Below are 18366 nucleotides of genomic sequence, written 5' to 3'. Positions count from 1 at the left end.
GAAAAAGCATAGAGGGACATGAATTACCTTCTCCTTCCTTGCTCTGATTTCAGTTAACAAACTCTGTGGCTTTTTCTTCACAGTCAAAAAACATGTCAGGAGATTCTGTCAGAAATATCCTGCATAAAGAGTAATTTGGCATATAGATACTACCCAAAATGTGGTTTAAAATACAGTGCTGGGCAAATGGTGGCAGAGAACAACAATTGTTCCTTACCTGCTCTAGATGGTTATAAAGCTGGTGCATGAGTTAGATTGCCAACTAGGGATGCCAGCCTCCAGGTGGGACCTGGGGATCCTCTAGAATTTCAGCTCATCTCCAGACTACAGAGATCCGTTCCCCTGGAATAAATGGATGCTTTGGAGAGTGGACTCGATGCATTCCACTGAAGTTCCTGTTCTCCCTGGGCTTCACCCCCAAATCTCCAGAAGTTTCCCAACCTGGATTTGGCAACCCTACCCCCCACTAGTGGCCAGGGGGAACCTGGCAACCCTAATACCAACACAATTCAATACATGATTTACTTAATTGGAAAATAATAATATCCCTCGTATGCCTACTAACCCAAACAGGGTTTATCAATGTGATTTCTATAAACTGCACAAAACCTAAAACAAACCAAGTTGACACAGATGACCAATCCACAACAACAGTACATTCAAGTGCCTGTTTTATTCTGCAAAGGTTTGTTTAAATTGAAAAGTCTTATCCATCTTCAGAAAAACTTGCAAACTATCTGGTTAAGTGGGTCTCCTTTAAGGATTTCCACAACGCATGTTTCCATACTGAAGGCCCCATTTCTTGCCTAACACAAGATGACAGGACCTGTGGACTGCTGTGGTACTCTTGGGGGGATGTGGAGGCGGATACACTGATATAGACATTTATAGAAAGATGTATAGATTTGATTTTATGGCTGATTTCATTTCACTGTGCTTGTCTGTTTCCTCCTTTATATTGTTTTATGAATTCTTTGGAAGCCACTTCAGGTCAGGAACACCTACAAGTTACATGTGCAGGGTGAAAATATCTAAATAGATAAGCACTGTGAGGTAGATCCCCATAGTTTCCATTCAACGGGGACTGACAAAGTTTCCCAGCCCCTTTGAGCAGTGTACTAACTTTTGGCCCTTGACGCAGGGAATGCCAGCCAATGTCAACTATCATGACATTGTATATTGCTGAGGACAGTGTATATGGTTCTCCTTCCCTATGAGGTAGTCTAGGCTGATAGATCCAGCGAGATTCCGAACAGGGAGAGTAGAAATTTGAATGAAGATCTTGTCCAAACACTGAATCACATGGTTTCTCACAATGCATGATGGATTGACTTATCAGCGAGTCCCCAATTGTGTATGCAAGGTATGTCTAGAAGGGTGCAGATTCCTTCATTGTTATTGCCTTGGAGCTTCCTGAATGTTATTGGGCATGGTGGATCACTAGTGGAGAGAACATTTTTTTATTTTATTGCATATCCTGTTTTTAATGTGTTATGTTGTTTTTATTGATGTTAGCCGCCCTGAGCCCATCAGGGGAGGGCAGGATATAATTTTGATAAAATAATAATAAATATTTTTACCTTCAGTCCTAGAACTTGGAGTTACCCTCACCCATGAAGGGGCCTGCGACTAGGCGCCGGACTCTGCCCAAGCTATCGGATGGCTGCTGCCAGTCAGAGGAAACAGCAGAGTTCGATGGATCAGCAATCTTACTCTGGGCCAAGGAGGTAGCTGCACACCTTTTCTGTGTCAAAAGAAAGTATTCTTCACACTGCCTAATTAAAGCTGATGACTCACCATCGTAAATTATGGTGTAGGATGCTTGTCCGGAAAGCTGTAAAAATGATGAATTCTAGGCGCATAGGCCTATCAACAGCTATTAGTCATGATAGTTTAATGGAACTTCCAGATCTACATCTCTGAATGTAATCCTTTTCCATTTTTTGCATGCGAGTGTCCCAAGGCCACTGACTGGTGGGCGTTAGAAACAAAATGCTGCAGCAGAGGGATGTCAGTTTTGATGTGGCAAGGTGATCCTTACATTCTCATTCATTATTCCCTCTCTGCAAGGTACATGCACCCTGAGCTACAGCTTAGCAGCCCCTTCAGAATAGTGGATTGGGACCAGGGGTTAGGATTGATTGCAGCTTCCACAGATTGTTGATTCTCCCGTTCCACACTTTATGCGCACTGGGGTCGGGGTATGGTGATTGCTCCCCATAGTTTTGGTTCCAAAGCTGTGAGCCCAGAAGATCGATTTTCTACCCCACTACCTTTTTATAGAAGCCATCACCACTGAGTAGCAGAATCTATATGGGATATCCAAAGTCCCTGGCTCCATTGCTAACCGACGTTTGACAACAGATCTGGGGAAGTCCTTTGACTGAGGCTTTGAAGCGTCTCTGCCTGTCACAGTCAACTGTGCTCAGCTGTATCATTTAAAGCCTGTTAAAACAGAATGGTGTCTCTGTGTAAGAATTCTTATTGTGTCTTCACAATTGTATGTATTTATTTTGAATATTTCTGTCCTGCCCTTCTAGTAGGCTCAGGGGAGCGAACAAAAAGAGATCAGAACTGTACCAATGCAGGAAGCTATTGTTGACAACTGGATTAATTCACACAGATCATATCTGCAACAATCCGCCAATGTTACAGTTGAACAGCATTACAACTTAAAAAAAATAATCAGATCAATAATTGGCAGTAGTGGTTCTCCACATCTACTAGCACCTTACAAGGGCTGTTCTCTGAAAACACTGGCTATAAATTAGGGTCTCTCTTGATCTGAATCAGGTTCAGCCAGGAACTCCCAGAGTCTGCTTCATAGGACCCAAGGCAGTTATGGGCACGCCCATAGACAGTACAACATATGGTTAGTCTGACACTTGCCTGCTTTAGAACGCTTGCACATCTGTGCCACAGAAAACCATTCGGTTTTACCCCACCTTTTTACCCCACCTTTTACCCTTGGGTAACAGGGCTCAGGATGGCTCACAACATTCAATAAAACCATCTATAAATAAAGATAAAACATGTACAAAACATTGATTTGCAATCCATAAAATAGCACCCTAGCCCAAGTATTAGAATAAAACATGATAATTTGGCAACCAACTCCCCAAACCCCAGCCTGCTGGAAAACTAGTTGGTTGCTAATGTTTCTGAGGCACGTTATAGGGCTTGTTTTTATGATTGCTGCTTTCGATAGGGAAACTTCACTAAGTATCAAACAGCCCCTGTATTTTGTAAAACAACCTTTAATTTGGTTTCTCAAGGCACACAACATTACTAACCTGCATCTACTAACATTCAATGTATATTGAATTTTGTTGTTAGCCGCCCTGAGCCTGCTTTGGCGGGGAGGGCGGGATATAAATAAAAGGTATTATTATTATTATTATTATTATTATTATTATTATTATTATTATTATTATTATTATTATTATTATTATTATTATTATTATTAACATCGTACAAGGTCTGCTGACAACCCTAAATAACATTTCTAGCAAGCATTGGCTAGAAATTAAGGTTGCCAATCTCCAGCTGAGGCTTGGGGATCCCTTGGAATTAAAACTGATCCCCAGGCAACAGAGATCAGTTCCCCTGTAGAAAGAGGCTGTATTGGAGGGTAAACTGTTCCTCCTCTCCCCAAACCCCTCCTTTCCCAGGCTCCACCCTCTCAAATCTCCTAGTATTTCTCGATCCAGAGCCGGCATTTTTCAGCATTACATTGTGTGAGCTGAAGAACACCTTAGACTGCTGTGCACTATAAGGAGAGGCCTGGAAAGGGTGGATGTTGCCTTGCTGCCTTTGAATGGTTGGGTGAAGGGCTAAGAATTAAATGAAGATTTTATTTAGGGCTGTCAACTCAAGGTTGGGAAATGCCTGGAGATTTGGGTGTGTGTGGAGAAGGTGGGCTTTGGGGAGGGGGAAAGAATTGCAATAGGGTATAGTGCTATTCAATCCATCCTTCCAAAGCAGCCATTTTCTCCAGGGGAACTGAACTCTTTTGCCTGGAGATCCCTTGTGATTCCGGGAGATCTCCAGACTTCACCTGGAGGCTTGGCAACCCTATTTTATTTATTTATTAAACAACTATTGTATTAAAGATCAGTAATCTGTTCATGACCTAATGCCGGCTCCAATTCACTTTCGGCCAGTCTGGGAGAGAAATCGAGGATCTGGAATTCTGTTCTCTAGGGCCAACTCTTCTCTGCTGTTTATCCTAAGCCAGTGAAGTGGATAAAAGGGACTGCCCCGTATCCCGAACATCCCCACATTTGCCCACAAAAGGTTTGAATCCCCCCCTCCATTTGTAATTTGACTCCTGGAAGGTCGTATCTCCACCTCTCTCGTTAAGAATCGCTTGCTTGCGGTAATAAACGGGATTCAACAGCGGTGGCCGCCAGAGGGCCATCGTGATTCCAGGAAGCATGTATCTGCCCCCCCCCCCCCGCCGCTTTCCTTCCTCCACTCTCTCGATTTTGAGGTTGGGCTTCCCAGGTTAGAGGGTTGTGCTGCTTCCTGTCACTCCTCCTCCTCCTGCTCCATTGCGACCCCCCAACCCGAGAGGAGCCCAGCCCAGCTTGCCGCTCCCTTATCCCCACCGGAGGCGACCTGTGCTGGGAGGACGCATTTATCCCAGGTCTCTCTGGTCCGGCATTAGCGCAGATTTCCCCCTTATTCTCCTGAATCCCAGACCACAAGCACGCCCCCTCCCCTTGTCACTCAGTCAATCCACTCTCCCTCCCCCCCATTGTTGTCTTTTGCGTTGCGGATCTTGCCTGACAGGAGCCCCTAAAAAATCCCCCCAGGAGCTGATCTGCTAAGGCGCTACCAGTGCAGGCAGCTGCCCCTAACAAAGAGGAAGGGACCCGACGCCTTCTCCGTTGACGCTCCCTCCCTTCAGGGAGCGGACAAAGTAAGCGTGGCTGCCTTCTCTTAACATTTCCTTTGTTCTCAGAAAACAAATACTCATCCCTCCGAAATGCATGAAAGAAGCACAAGAGTGTGCACTAACTGACAAGCTATGCCTGGCACGGCACCGAGACTTGCCGTGTTTAGACCCGGAGGAGGTATACAGTTTCTTTAAGAGGTGAAAAAGAAGGCAGGCTTATTGGAGGTGCAAAGTGTCATCGAGTCCTAGCTGACTTATCGTGACCCCAAAAGGGATTTAAAAGGAAGGCAACATCAGTAGCTTACCATTGCCTTCCTCTGCACAGCAGCCCTGGACTTCCTTGGTGGGTTCCCATCCAAGTACTGCCCAGGGCTGACCATGCTTAGCTGCTGAAATCTGATGAGATCCTGCTAGCCTGGGCCATTAGCTGCAGCCTTTCTTGCAACAATGGTAGCAGGAGCTGCTCCTGGCTGCGTTTCCCTTTTAAAAGTGCAGGATCCTTCCCAAGTTCCAGTCTTGGATGCCCTCCTGAAACAAGGGAACCCCTGCCTAGAAGAATCCAAGTGAAGGTGGAGAAAGTCAGGCACTGACTGGGGATGGGAAGGTCGTTGCTCTGGAGCAGGGCCCCCACCGTTGTCTCTCTCCTAACCCCTGCCCATTTCTTCCAGGCCCCAACCTGGTGGAATCAGCTCTCTATGAAGATTCGGGCCCTACTGAACTTACTACCATTCCAGAGGGCCCGCAAACCAGAGCTGTTCCGCCAGGCTTTTGGCTGAGGCAAGTGGGCATCCTCATTCCATTTCATTCATTTTCTTATTGATTATACCATCTAACTGGCCTCCCTGCACTGATTTACCATCCTGATAGCCAGGGATTGGGCCGACATTGTTGACATTTGACATCCAAGACACCTATGACTTCTATGTCTCAATCTGCGATTTATGGTCACACCACCCACACTGCCCTATTTAATTTTATTTAATGGTTTTAACTGTTTTAACTTTTAACTGTTTTATTGTTGGATTTTAACTGCCCCATTGTGCTGTAATCTGCCCTGAGCCCATTATGGGAAAGGGCGGACTTTAAATTCACAGAAATAAAAATAAAATAAAAGATACATGTAGACGAGAAAAACAGGTGAATCACCTTCAGCATGGGGGCTCACTGTGTGCTGAGGGAAACCATGGCTGTGGAATTCCTGCCTGCAAGAATCCAGTTTAAAAGAAAGCATCATCCTCTGTGGAGGTCCAGCAGATAGGTCAGGAGTGTTGGGAAAATGTCTTTGCCACCGTCTGAACTGAAGCTGAGAGAGCTAACTATTCATTAAGAACCCCCCAAGGCAAATGAGCTCATAGCAGTGAATTCTGGAAAAGTCTGAAGCAGCGGTCCCCAACCTTTTTGGCACCAGGGACCAGTTTTGTGGAAGACAATTTTTCCAGTGGGAGTGGGGGTGCGCAATTGTTTTTGGATGATACAATTGTGCACTTTATTTCTATTGGTTTGGTGTAATGGTTATGTGTGTGGACTCTTATATGGGAGAACCGGGTTTGATTCCCCACTCCCCCACTTGCAGCCACTGGAATGGCCTTGGGTTAGCCATAGCTATCGCAGGAGTTGTCCTTGAAAGGGCAGCTTCTGGTAGAGCTCTCTCAGCCCCACCTACCTCACAGAATGTCTATTGTGGGGGAGGAAGATACAGGAGATTGTAAGCCGCTTTGAGACTCTGAGATTTGGAGTGGAGGGCAGGATATAAATCAAATGTCCTCTTCTTCTTCTTCCATTGTAATATATAATGAAATAATTATACAACTCACAGCCCGGTTGCTAACAGGCTACGGACCGGTACCAGTACACGGCCTGGGGACCCCTGATCTAAAGCACTAAGAAAGGCTTTATTGGAGTGAGGGTGGAGAAAGCAGGCAGTTGAAAGAAAGGTCCAAAGGGAACGGTTTGGGGATGCCAAAGTGGCTTTTTGGGATGCCTGGGAAGCTAATGCACGAAGCATGTTGTGGTGTGCCTGTACATTTGGTATGTAATATGAGCCACTCTGTGTCTGTTTTTCTTTATCTAAACAGGCTATGGAGCTTGAAGTGTAACCTTAATTGAGGACACTCTTCAGTTTCAGGGGAACACGTGCAAGATGCCTCCAAAACGATCCAGAGGAAAAGCTCCTCAGGTCTCAGGTCAGAACAGAGGACTGAAAAATCAAAGAAAGGTGGGAGAGCAACAGAAGAGCCTTCTCCTTCTGGAGGGGAAGACGAAAGTGGGCAGTCCTGATAAAAAAGTGAGGAAACGCAAAGGCACCACTGCTCCCCAGAGGACCTGCTCTGGAGCGAACCCAGACATTTGCACCGAGTGCGGGCAAACCTTTGCCCAGAGCTCAGATCTAATTAACCACCAGAGAATCCACATGGGCAAGAAGCCTTACAAATGCCTCGACTGTGGGAAAGTGTTCAGCATCAGTTCCAGCCTGAGCAGGCACCAGAGAATCCACACGGGTAAGAAGGCGTACCTTTGTTCTGAGTGTGGGAAGAGTTTCACCGATAAGTCCACCCTGGTTCAGCATGTGCGAACCCACTCTGGAGAGAAGCCCTACCAATGTATCGACTGTGGCAAAACCTTCAGCCGCAGCTCCCATCACAAGCGGCACTTAAAAAGCCCACCGGGGAAGTGGCCTACTAAATGCAATCACCCAGAGACTAAGACCACCAATGCTTCTGGTCCTGGCAAAGCCAAAAAGTCCAGGGTCTCCAAGAAGCAAACGCCTCCCTTTGAAATCCCCCACACATGCGCGGAATGCTGGCAGAGTTTCAATCAGACCTCTGACCTGGTCAAGCACATGCGTATCCATACGGGGGAAAAACCCTTTGAGTGTAACCACTGTGGGAAATGCTTCAATGTCAGCTCCAACCTGATCAGGCACAAGAGGATCCACACGGGAGAGAAGCCCTACACCTGCTCTGACTGTGGGAAAAGCTTCACCGACAAATCCACTCTCACCCAACACAACCGCACCCATACGGGGGAGAAACCCTACACATGCACTTACTGTGGGAAAAGTTTCAGCCGCAGCTCCCATCACAAGAGACACCAGCGGATCCACGCAGGAGAAAATCCTGTCTCTTTTCTGCCCCTGTGGCCTTACCCTAACCAAACGTACTAAGAGTCATGCTTGTGTCTTGATGGGTGGGATAGAATTTTCAAGAGATCTCTGTCCAGCTAAATTGCAGAGAATGACCACACAGCACCATGGGGCCCGTCAACAGCCTTTCAGGTGTCCACCAAGCATTTTTTAAAAGTGGGAGGAACCAGGCAGAGCTTTTGCCCAGCAAGTGCTCTGATTGTTCACTGGAGATTTGATTGGCTGTGCATAGCACAATGAGTTTGACTGTATGATTGAAGGCTAACTGAGGCAGCCATTTTGTGGCTGTGTCCACCATGCTGTGTCAGAATTCCAAAGTTGCCTGCGGGCACAAGAAGTTTTGGGGCCCCCGACCATGGCACATCCCCAGTTCGAATGGATTTATTCATTTGCCACCCCCCTGCAGTGGAGAAAAGAGATTGCCGGCATTCCATAACAGAGCAGAAAGAACCCATCTGAAATTCACCCTCTTCAAACCCCAAACTCATCTTGAGCCATTTGAAGCACACCAGACTTTGTAACAAGGACTTTCCCCATTTCTCCTCAGCAAGGGACCCAGACCTTTCCTAAAGCACTGTTTTATTTAATGACATTTAATATATGCAGGGTATAGATTTTGTAACTCATTTAATAGAAACATTAATTTTAATTGCAACGTAATAAAAGCAGTCATGATGTGTAATGTTTTCATGCATACCCATTACTGGACTGAATATGTTTTAACCAAGGGCACGGTAAGAGAGTGGCCCTTTCTGAACACTTTGCACCATTATTCTTCACAGCTCGCCTGCCTTTTGGAAGCAAAAGGAAGTTTTGTTCCTTAGTGTTGTTTTAAAAAAAGTGGCTTTGAATTGCATTTTTGTAATTGCCTTCTTCCTGGGTTTGCCTTGTGTGACCCCAAATGAGGCAAATAATGCCCACGGGAGCTGTTTCAGGTTGGGGAAATGGTTCATGAGGAAAGGCTGGAGTCTTTCCTTCCCCAGTGCTGTGGTCTCACTCCAAATTAGTCCTTTTTGGGCAAAGTTCCCTACAGCAAGGGTTATTAACTCTGACTTGGGAAATACCTGGGGATTTGGAGGTGGATTCTGGGGAGGGGAGGAACCGGACCTCAGTGGGTATGATGGCAGAGAGTCCACCATCCAAAGCAGCCATCTTTTCCAAGGGAATTGACCTGTTTTCTGGATATCAGTTGGAAATCCAGATCTCCAGGCCCCACCTGGAAGTTTGCAACCCTGCTGGCAGCTGCTATGTGGCTATGGAGAAAGTGAGTCTGTTTCCCTGACCCAACTGATGTCCAAGCATATTGTGTAGTTTGGCCCTTAGGTTCTGGAAGTAGTTTGGAGGTGGAGGGTAAGGAATATAAAGCAGTGGGTATTCTGAATAGATTTGTGGGCCAATGGGGAAATTCAAGTCTGGCTGTTGGTGTTTTGCTTTTAAATTTGGGGTTCTTTTGGGGGGGTGGGGGGAAGAGGATGTGTAATTAGACCCTCAAGGCCTTACAGCTGCATATGTTTTACCAAATGAGAGGCAAGACTGTCTTACAAGGAAGGGATTTACTAGAATCTAGTCAATGGAGAAGAATTGAATTAAAAAGAGCCTGACAGGGTTTGAATTTTGAAATACTATCTTTAAAAATGGTTCAGAAAGGAGGTTTCTTTTTTTAGCAGGTTCATGACTCTTCCCCCATCCCGAAAGACCTTCTGGATTTATAAATACCTCATGATGAACGAAGATAGAGCAGTTGGAAGTTCAGTGTTTTAAAAAAGGCTTTTGCCCGTTGAATTTGTACCTGCTGTTGAGGCTTTAAAGAAAGAGCAGCAGTGTTCTACCCCAAAAGAGACAGAATAAACTGCTGGGGGAGGCAGAAGCTTTTCATGGCATGGAGCTAAATAACCCCACCAGGTAAACCTTATTTACATTATAAAATCAAGCCACTTTGCCAACCAGACCCATCCTGAAGCCACACTATGAATCCTTTCCCAGAACAGGTTAGATCTTATTTGTGTCGAACTTATTTGTTATGAGGGCTGGATCTGACATAAATGAGACTTTGTCACGCCAGGCTATGTGTGTCATAAAATGTAATGCCAGGTAATAGAGATAAAAACTTTATAAAGGGCACAAACACAAAGGGTTTTTTGACTTAAAATAAAACATGCTTAAACATTACCATGCTGGCAATATTTTGTTCAACAGTCTCTGATAACTGACCTCTTGTTCTGAATTATTGCATCAAAAACTGGAGACAATTCCTGTACTGTAGCAATCTTGAGTGTGCTGTTCAGGTGTGCATCTGTAAGTTGCAAACTTACTTTGGATTTATTGACATTCATTACAGAAATCTCATGCTCAATGCTTTGATCCTAAGACCTAGAGAAAAACGTGAAATGGCTGGGCATTGTGAGCTTTTGTACTTAAATTGCTCCATGTACTGGTCAAGAACATGTGAAGGTGCTATGACACAGACTTGGGGCTATGTGTTTGTCTAAAAAACTATAGAAAAATAACTATAACTCCTATGTGGCAGTGCAAGAATAGAGAGACAGCCATGTTTAGTGGTCAGTATCAGCCTACTATCTGGGAAGTCTTAAGTTCAAAATCCCCAAAGGAAAATGTGAAAGAAAAATCGAAGAAAATTTGCTGGGTAAACACACACTCAGCCTAATTCTGGCTTGTTATTCCTCTTCTAAAAAGTTCACATGCTTTCCTGCTGGAAAAGACTGGATCATAAGGGCCCCTGGCATAACAAGCCAACAAAACTCTATCTCGCTCTCTCTGTAGCAAGGCAAAAAGTTCATACCTTGAAGAAAATGTTGCTAGTGTAAAGGTACTTTCTTTGTATCTTTCCCTTGGGATCCACCCATCAAGGGAACTGGGCAAAGGAAGCTCTCCCTCTTTCCCTTCCTCCCCAAGGGAGGAGGAGCCTCAGCCAACAGAAAGAAGAGAGGCTTGCTTCAGTAGCTCTGCAGTATACTTGAGAGATCCTGGCACCCCAGGCTCTCTCAATCACACAGCAATGCTAGAGCCAAGTTTCATCACTGGCTGAGACTCCTCTTTCCTCCTCCCTTTTGGAAGAGGGAGGAGGTAAGAGGGAAAAAGCAAAAGGCTGCTTGGCTTGGCTACCTCATCACAGGGAAGAAATAAAAAATGGCAACCGAAAGAAGCAGCTGAGGAAGAAGGAAGCAGACTGTGGCCAGTTGCTGGCAGGCCTGATTGGAGCCCTCTGGGGGCTAGATTAGGCCTGCGGACAGGATGTTTGACACAAGCTGGTCATAGCGAACACCCTCTTCCAACAACCTAAAAGGCGACTCTACATGTGGACATCACCTGATGGGCAACACAGAAATCAGATTGATTATATACTCTGCAGTCAAAGATTATTCTTTTTGAGCTACAAAGGCTAGAAAAGAACCAACATGCTAAGGGGCAGGTTGCAAATGAATTTGGAATCCAGTCAAGGAAATTAAGTGGCAGTTGCCTGGGGTGTGTTTTGTGTGTTTGTGGGGTGAGGGAATTACTAGCTTTCACTTGAGCATGAAGGTGGTTCAACTTTAAAATAAAGGTGAAGAGCTGTGATACAGACTGTTGCTGGTATCCTGTGACACAGAACATTGTTTCAAGTATCCAAGGGCAATCAATTCACACTTTATTTATTTATATCCCACCTTTCTCCCCAGTGGGGACCCAAAGTGGCTTACATAGTTCTCCATTTTATCCTCACTACAATCCTATGAGGTAGGTTATACTGAGAATGTGTGGCTGGCCCAAGATCACCCAGCAAGCTTTCATGGCAAACTGGAGATTCGAACCAGGGTTTACCCAGATCCTCATCCGACACTTTAACCACTACTCTGCACTGGCTCGCTACATTATGGAGTGCCCAAGTTGGGTCTGGTGTTCCGCCTCTGTGTCAGATAGAACACAGGCACAAGTAAGTTGTGGGTTCTAAATATAGGCACAAGTAAGTTGTGCGTAATAAATTTGGATCACAATCAGGCACGTGGAGAAGGGGCTTCAGGCTCCTTCTCTGGTATCATCTCCCAGTGTGAAACAGCCTTGGAGGGGGCGCCATTTGGTGAAATCCACATGTTCCTTGAGATACATGCAGGTTTCCCCAGCAAGCCAAATAACCTCCCCTGGACTGTTTCAAGTTGGGAAAATGAATTACCGGTAGGTACCATAAACACGTGATTGTTATATTTCAGGGGTGGCCAACGGTAGCTCTCCAGATGTTTTCTGCCTACAACTCCCATCAGCCCCAGCCATTGGCCATGCTGGCTGGGGCTGATGGGAGTTGTAGGCAAAAAAAAAATCTGGAGAGCTACCGTTGGCCACCCCGGTTATATTTGATGCAGGATGAGGATCTAACCTGTGTACTCCATTATGTGCTGTGCCTAGATGATCTTCTGTAGTGGCCACCAAAAGCACCAGGTCCAGAAAGTTGCCAAATTAAGTTCAAAGAATACGCTTGTATTGTTCAGATTTTATACCATTTTTAGCTTATGGGAACTTTCACCACTTTGATGTCTTTAACATATCTGGGCCCCCATTGTTCTGCAAAGAATTATGGGAAGTATTCTGGGCTGCATATGCCACTCAGATTTGGCAAGGGGAGCTTTTCTAGTGTTAGCAGTTTTCTTGAGCATCCCCTGCTTAGCTTCCAAGTGCCTTTACATTTCTTCACAAAACAGCACAAAACCCCGCCTTGAAGGCCAGAACCTTTTAAATTTAAAAACTCAGAGTCTCAGGAATGTGAAAAAACACGGCACAGGGTTGTGAAAAGCTGAAATCCAAATTCAGTTTAAATTTGGTAGCACAATCACAGCCATAAAGCCAACTGGACCTATCTTGTCGTGACTGAACACCTCGTTCTTAGGAAAGTCATCCATCAGCCAAAGAGATGCACACATGCAGGAATATGTTTTCTCGTTCACCTTTGGTGCACTGAATGTCCTGGTGAAATCAAAAACTCCCTCAAGCTCAGAGTGAAATCACATCTCTTCCACATGCAGCTTTGTGATTTGATCAGATCTGGGGTGGAGGATGGATACCTCCCCCTGTTCCAAGGATAACAAAGTAAGGGCTTGTTTAAATATTGTGTGAAACAATGTAGGAAGTGCCTCATCTACAAGAGCAAGGGATTCAGTGTCCAGTTCTACTTGCTAGCAGGTCTCTTCTGTCTTGGTACACAAGGTGTAGATTTTAATTCCTGAACACATCATATAGTCACTCGGAGGCCATTTTGTTTTTCCTCTGCAGCTCATTTGCTTGAGTCATCATCAGCTGATACTTCCCCCAGGATGGTGCTTTTGTTTTTTCACAGAAATGGCCTTACTGGATTACACATGTGAAGTTGGAAACCTGGAGTTCAAGCCCTACAAGGAAAAGCCGAGGGACTTGGGAATGTTCAGTCTGGAGAAGAGGAGGCTGAGGGGGACCATGATTGCTCTCTTAAGTATTTGAAGGGCTGTCCCTTAGAGGAGGGAAGGGAGCTGTTCCCACTGGCAGCAGAGAAGAGGACTCACAATGGGCTTAAATTAAGGGTAGAAAGGTACCAGCTGGATATTAGGAAGAACTTTTACAGTAAGAGTTGTTTAAAAGTGGAATCGGCTTCCTGGGGAGGTGGTGAGCTCCCCCTCACTTTTTAAACAGTGGCTGGACAAACACTGGTCAGGGATGCTCTTGGCTGATCCTGCATTGAGCACACACTGGTGAAGTTTGCTGTGAAACGGGTTGAAACTGTTCAGTGAGATGTCTTGTTTTGCTGTTTCTGGCAATCTGTATGCAGCTATCACTAGGAACTGGAGTATACATAGCTCCTGCCACACAAAGCCATAACACAAAAAGTAATGAGTGCTTGCATACCCCTGCTGCCATTTCTACTTGTGTCTAACTAATGGAGCTTTGACTCTCAAAAGTTTATACCCAGAAACTCTTGTTGCTCTCGAAGGTCTCCTGGACATGAATCTAACTAACCTGGTGGTGGTGGAAAGTGCCTTCAAGTTGCAGCCGACTTCTGGTGTCCCTGCAAGGTTTTCAAGGCATGAGACAAACAGAGGTGGTTTGCCCCTGCCTGCCTCCACACAGTGACTCTGGGCTTGCTTGTTGGTCTCCCATCCAAATACTAATTAGGGCCGACCCTGCTTAGCTTCTGAGTTTTGACAAGACTGGACTAGCCTATGCCATCCAGGTCAGGTACTAAACTAACCTACTTGTTATTCTCCCACTTAACCATTGAGTAAATTTCCTCCCCCCCCACCCTACTTAGGAAGCAATCTGCACCTCATCGACCCAGTTATGAAGCTCCCTCCCTCTCTCCAGCCACTGTTCCCCAGCACTTTCTCCCCCAGTATCCTTTCCCAGCACCCCTTTCATCCCATCTGCTTCCATTAACACGCCTGAGTTGGGTAAGGCCACAGGGGAAGGAAGGAGAGGGAGCTGTCCCCTGTGTGGGTTCGCTGGTGTCTCTTGTGATGGGAGCTGCGGCTGAAGCTTTTCCCACAGTAAGTGCACGTGTAGGGTTTCTCCCCCGTGTGGATGCGGTTGTGCTGGGTGAGGGTGGATTTGTCGGTGAAGCTTTTCCCGCAGTCGGAACAGGTGTAGGGCTTCTCCCCTGTGTGGATTCTCTTGTGCCTGATCAGGTTGGAGCTGACGTTGAAGCATTTCCCACAGTAGTTGCACGCATAGGGTTTCTCCCCAGTGTGGATGCGCATGTGCTTGACCAGATCTGAGTTCTGGCTGAAAGTCTGCCAGCATTCCTTGCAGGTGTTGGGGATCTCCAAGGCAGAGGAAGCCCGTCTTTTGGAGACTTTTGTCCCTTTGTGTTTCCTAGTGGTCCTGAAAACATTGCTAGGCTTATCACGCTGGCTGCTCTTCCCCTGTGGCTTTTCCAGCGGGGCCCTCGGTTGATGCTTCAGGTGAGAGCTGCGACTGAATGTTTTCCCACAGTCAATGCACTGGCAGGGTTTGTCCTCCATGTAGGCTCTCTGGTGCTGGGCTAAAGCTGATGGGTCAGCAAAGCTCTCCCCACAGTCTGCGCAAACGCAGGTGCGCTCTTCCAGGTGTTTTTGCTGGTGTCGACTAAGATCCCAGTTCCTCCAGAAGCTTTTCCCACAGTCAAGGCACCGGTAGGGCTTCTCTCCCTTGTGGACTCTTCGGTGGCTGAGCAGATCTGAGCGCTGCGAGAAGCTCTTTCCGCACTCGATGCAGACGTTGGGCTTCTCTCCTGTGTAAGTCTTCAGGGGGACAGCGGTGTTTTTGCGCTTGCTCCCACAATGTGTGGGTTTATTTTTGTTTACTCTCTCCTCTGCAAAACTTGGCAACTGCCCTCCAGCCTTACTCTTGAAGGTCCTCCTTAGGGCGAGAGCCTGAGGAACAGTTCCTTTAGCTCTCTTTGGAGACATTGTAGGCAGCTTCCTTCTGTATCAAGGTGCTGATGTTTCTACCTTTTGCCCGTATGCTGACTTGCTTGTTCCTTTGCTTAACTGCAGTCACTCCCTGTGTTCTGGAACAGGAACCAAAGACAAAGTGATTCAGCTCACCCAACAGCAGTGGACACAAATTGCTATTGAAGACAACATAAATCCTTACTAGAAGGTTAACAACAATGAATCTTCATCAGATTATGCAAACTCATGCAGCTGCTGTACTGAATCAGGCCACTAATGTATCAAGGTCAATACTGTCTACTGTGACTGGCAGCAGCACTCCAGGGTCTCAGGCTTAGGCCTTTCACATCACCTACTAACAGATCCGTTTTACCTGGAAATACCAGGGATTCAACCTGGGACCTTCTGCATGCAAAACAGATGCTCTGCCACCAAGCTTTACCTCCTCTCTAACATTATGCTAGGAATTCTATTGGGAAATAAGCTTATCTGCAGGGCCAGCATCAAGAGTAGCATAGCTGGGTGCCTGTCAGGATACTACAAGAGCCCACTGCTGTTCTCTCATTGCTGAGGCACATGGCTTCAGAGCTAATCCCTGGTTAAAGGGAAGGGGGCTTAAAGGAGCACACAAACCTTTCCCAGCCAGAAATTTAAGATCATTCCACTGGCCCCTATAACAGCTCTCCAGAATATCCCCAACATCTGCAGGTTTCAAAGGAGGCCCACTCAGCTTCTTTCTAATCTCTCATCAAAAGCCAAGAGATTTCTCCTGCCCTGCCCCGGATAGCCCTGGCAAGCCTGATTTCGTCAGATCTCAGAAGCTAAGCACAGTTGACTTTGGTAAGTACTTGGATGGGAGACCTCCTTGGAATACCAGGACTTGGAGGCAGAGGCATATTTTATTCAGTCACCTCCCTGAATATCCCTCAGACTCCCAGTAGGGCTCAAACGGGAGAGACAGTTTGGTGTAGCGGTTAAGTGTGCGGACTCTTATCTGGGAGAACTGGGTTTGATTCCCCACTCCTCCACTTGCAGCTGCTGAAATGGCCTTGGGTCAGTCATAGCTCTCGCAGAGTTTTCCTTGAAAGGGCAGCTGCTGTGAGAGCCCTCTCAGTCCCACCCACCTCACAGGGTGTCTGTTGTGGGGAGAGAAGATATAGGAGATTGTAAGCTGCTCTGAGTCTCTGATTCGGAGAGAAGGGCGGGGTATAAATCTGCAGTCTTCTTCTACAATCACCAGAGGTCACGTCACCATGACTTGCAGGTGAATGCACTCTCTCTCACACACACACAATTAAATACAAAACAAAACAACCAGGAGATTTCTCCAGAGACCCAACTGCCATTGTACAGTCCCCTGGGGCAATCTCTCATTTCTGGCTGGGAGGGGCACCCAAGGAAAAAATGGCTTGACACTGGCACTCTCTTTCAAATCCCACTGGTGACTGGGCAAGTAGTTGCCACAAGGGGAATGCATGTGCATGTATGAGAGTACACATGTGGCTGGGAGCTCACGAAAAGTAATTCTGCCCAGCCCACACCAACCTACAGATGGGCCTACTTGCCTAGTACGGCCCCCCCACCAACACACTTGGGGTTGCACAACACAGACAGGAGTTCTCAAGGAGCAACAGATGAGTGGGTTCTGCAACAGGTTTCTTAAAAAAACCTCACCCTAGGAAAACTTCCATTCTTGAATTCTGTTTCTCTTCTCATTGTTTTTGTTTCTCTTCTCAAATCCTCCTTTCTTTCCTAACTCCACAGAGAGCAACTGTTTTCTCTGACCACTATGACAAATCAGCATGGCTTCAAAATCAAATTCAGGGCTTTTTTGAGCAGGAACGCTGTTCTGGCTGGCTTGGCATCAGGGGGTGTGGTCTAAAATACCTTCCTGCTGAGGTTTTTTTTTTTTTAACAAAAAAGCCCTGTGTGAAAACAATGGTGACATCACGGGGTGTGGCCTAGTATGCAAATGAGTTCATGCTGGGCCTTTTCTACTAAAAAAAAAGCCTGATCAAATTTATTTCAAGGTCGATGAGGGGGGGGATTTATAATCCTTTATTTTAATAACTCCCTCACTTTACTATTAGCAACACAAATCTCTCTCTAATCTATTGATTTACTGTGAACACACACACCCAGATAGATTTACTGTGAGTTTCTGCCCCTCCCCTCAGCTCTGTGCTGAACCATAAAAATGCAGCTCCTTCTGGCGTCAACACCACTTCCAGGCAATTTGGAAGATCAGCTGCCAGTTGGTATCTTCTCTGCACAGGTCCCGATGGGATGGGAGCCCATCTGCAGCCCCCATAATAAATCCTCCAGGATCAGACCCTTTGGGATGAAAAGGGGGTGGAAGGATCGATGCAAATAAGACCCGTTTTCAAGAAGACGCCATACTGCAGGCTTCTGGGGAGCTTGTCTGATGCTCCCCTCCTCCCACCGTCGCTTCTTTCTCTGGTCAGGCCTAGTGCCTGGTTTGGCACTGAGAAAAGAGAGAGTCCCCCGTGGGAAAGAGCTCATGCAGATGCCGTATTCCTGCCTACCCGCAGCTCTGTTCCAGGCCATCTCGGGCTCCCTTGACGAGCTACGAGGGGCCTGCCACCGATCCACAAAGTCCCCGCGCTCGCAGCCGCTGCACACCTGAGCGGAGCACGGGAGAAGGCGAGGGTCGGGCTCTCTTCTGCTCGGGCCACAATGGAGCTGGCACTGGGGGAGGGGAGGCGGTGCAAGCGGGGCAGTCGTGTTTTGACCCAGGAAGTTGAACTCCTTTTATCCCGGTCGGAGGAGAAACGGAGAGGGGCACCCAGGACTTTCTCTTCCCCTCTGTCAGCCAGAGCCAGAGCCCTCTGGTGGTCGCTGCTCATCACAATCCCCCCTCTTTCTTAATAACACGTACTGCCTTCCACAGGCTCAGACCAGAGCTTGAAGCTTTT

General features: G+C 46.6%; 2 protein-coding genes across 2 annotated transcripts; one reads left to right on the top strand and one right to left on the bottom strand.

The window, feature by feature from the left end:
- The first annotated feature begins 7040 nt into the window (after window positions 1–7040).
- LOC132571997 (zinc finger protein 501-like) lies at window positions 7041–8063 on the top strand. Its single transcript, XM_060238790.1, has one exon. The coding sequence runs from the start codon at window positions 7041–7043 to the stop codon at window positions 8061–8063; it is 1023 nt and encodes a 340-aa protein (XP_060094773.1).
- A 4459-nt stretch (window positions 8064–12522) lies between these two features.
- Window positions 12523–18164, bottom strand: LOC132572378 (zinc finger protein 22-like). The gene is made up of 2 exons (XM_060239314.1): window positions 17977–18164; window positions 12523–15546 (listed from the first exon to the last, which is right to left on the bottom strand). The coding sequence occupies exon 2, from the start codon at window positions 15443–15445 to the stop codon at window positions 14432–14434; it is 1014 nt and encodes a 337-aa protein (XP_060095297.1). The 5' UTR covers window positions 15446–15546; window positions 17977–18164; the 3' UTR covers window positions 12523–14431.
- Between the last annotated feature and the right edge of the window lie 202 nt (window positions 18165–18366).

Source organism: Heteronotia binoei, chromosome 5, assembly GCF_032191835.1.
Source record: "Heteronotia binoei isolate CCM8104 ecotype False Entrance Well chromosome 5, APGP_CSIRO_Hbin_v1, whole genome shotgun sequence".
Lineage (NCBI taxonomy): Eukaryota > Metazoa > Chordata > Lepidosauria > Squamata > Gekkonidae > Heteronotia > Heteronotia binoei.
The sequence above is the reverse complement of the archived record's forward strand: the minus strand, read 5'-3'. Positions and strand labels throughout refer to the sequence as shown.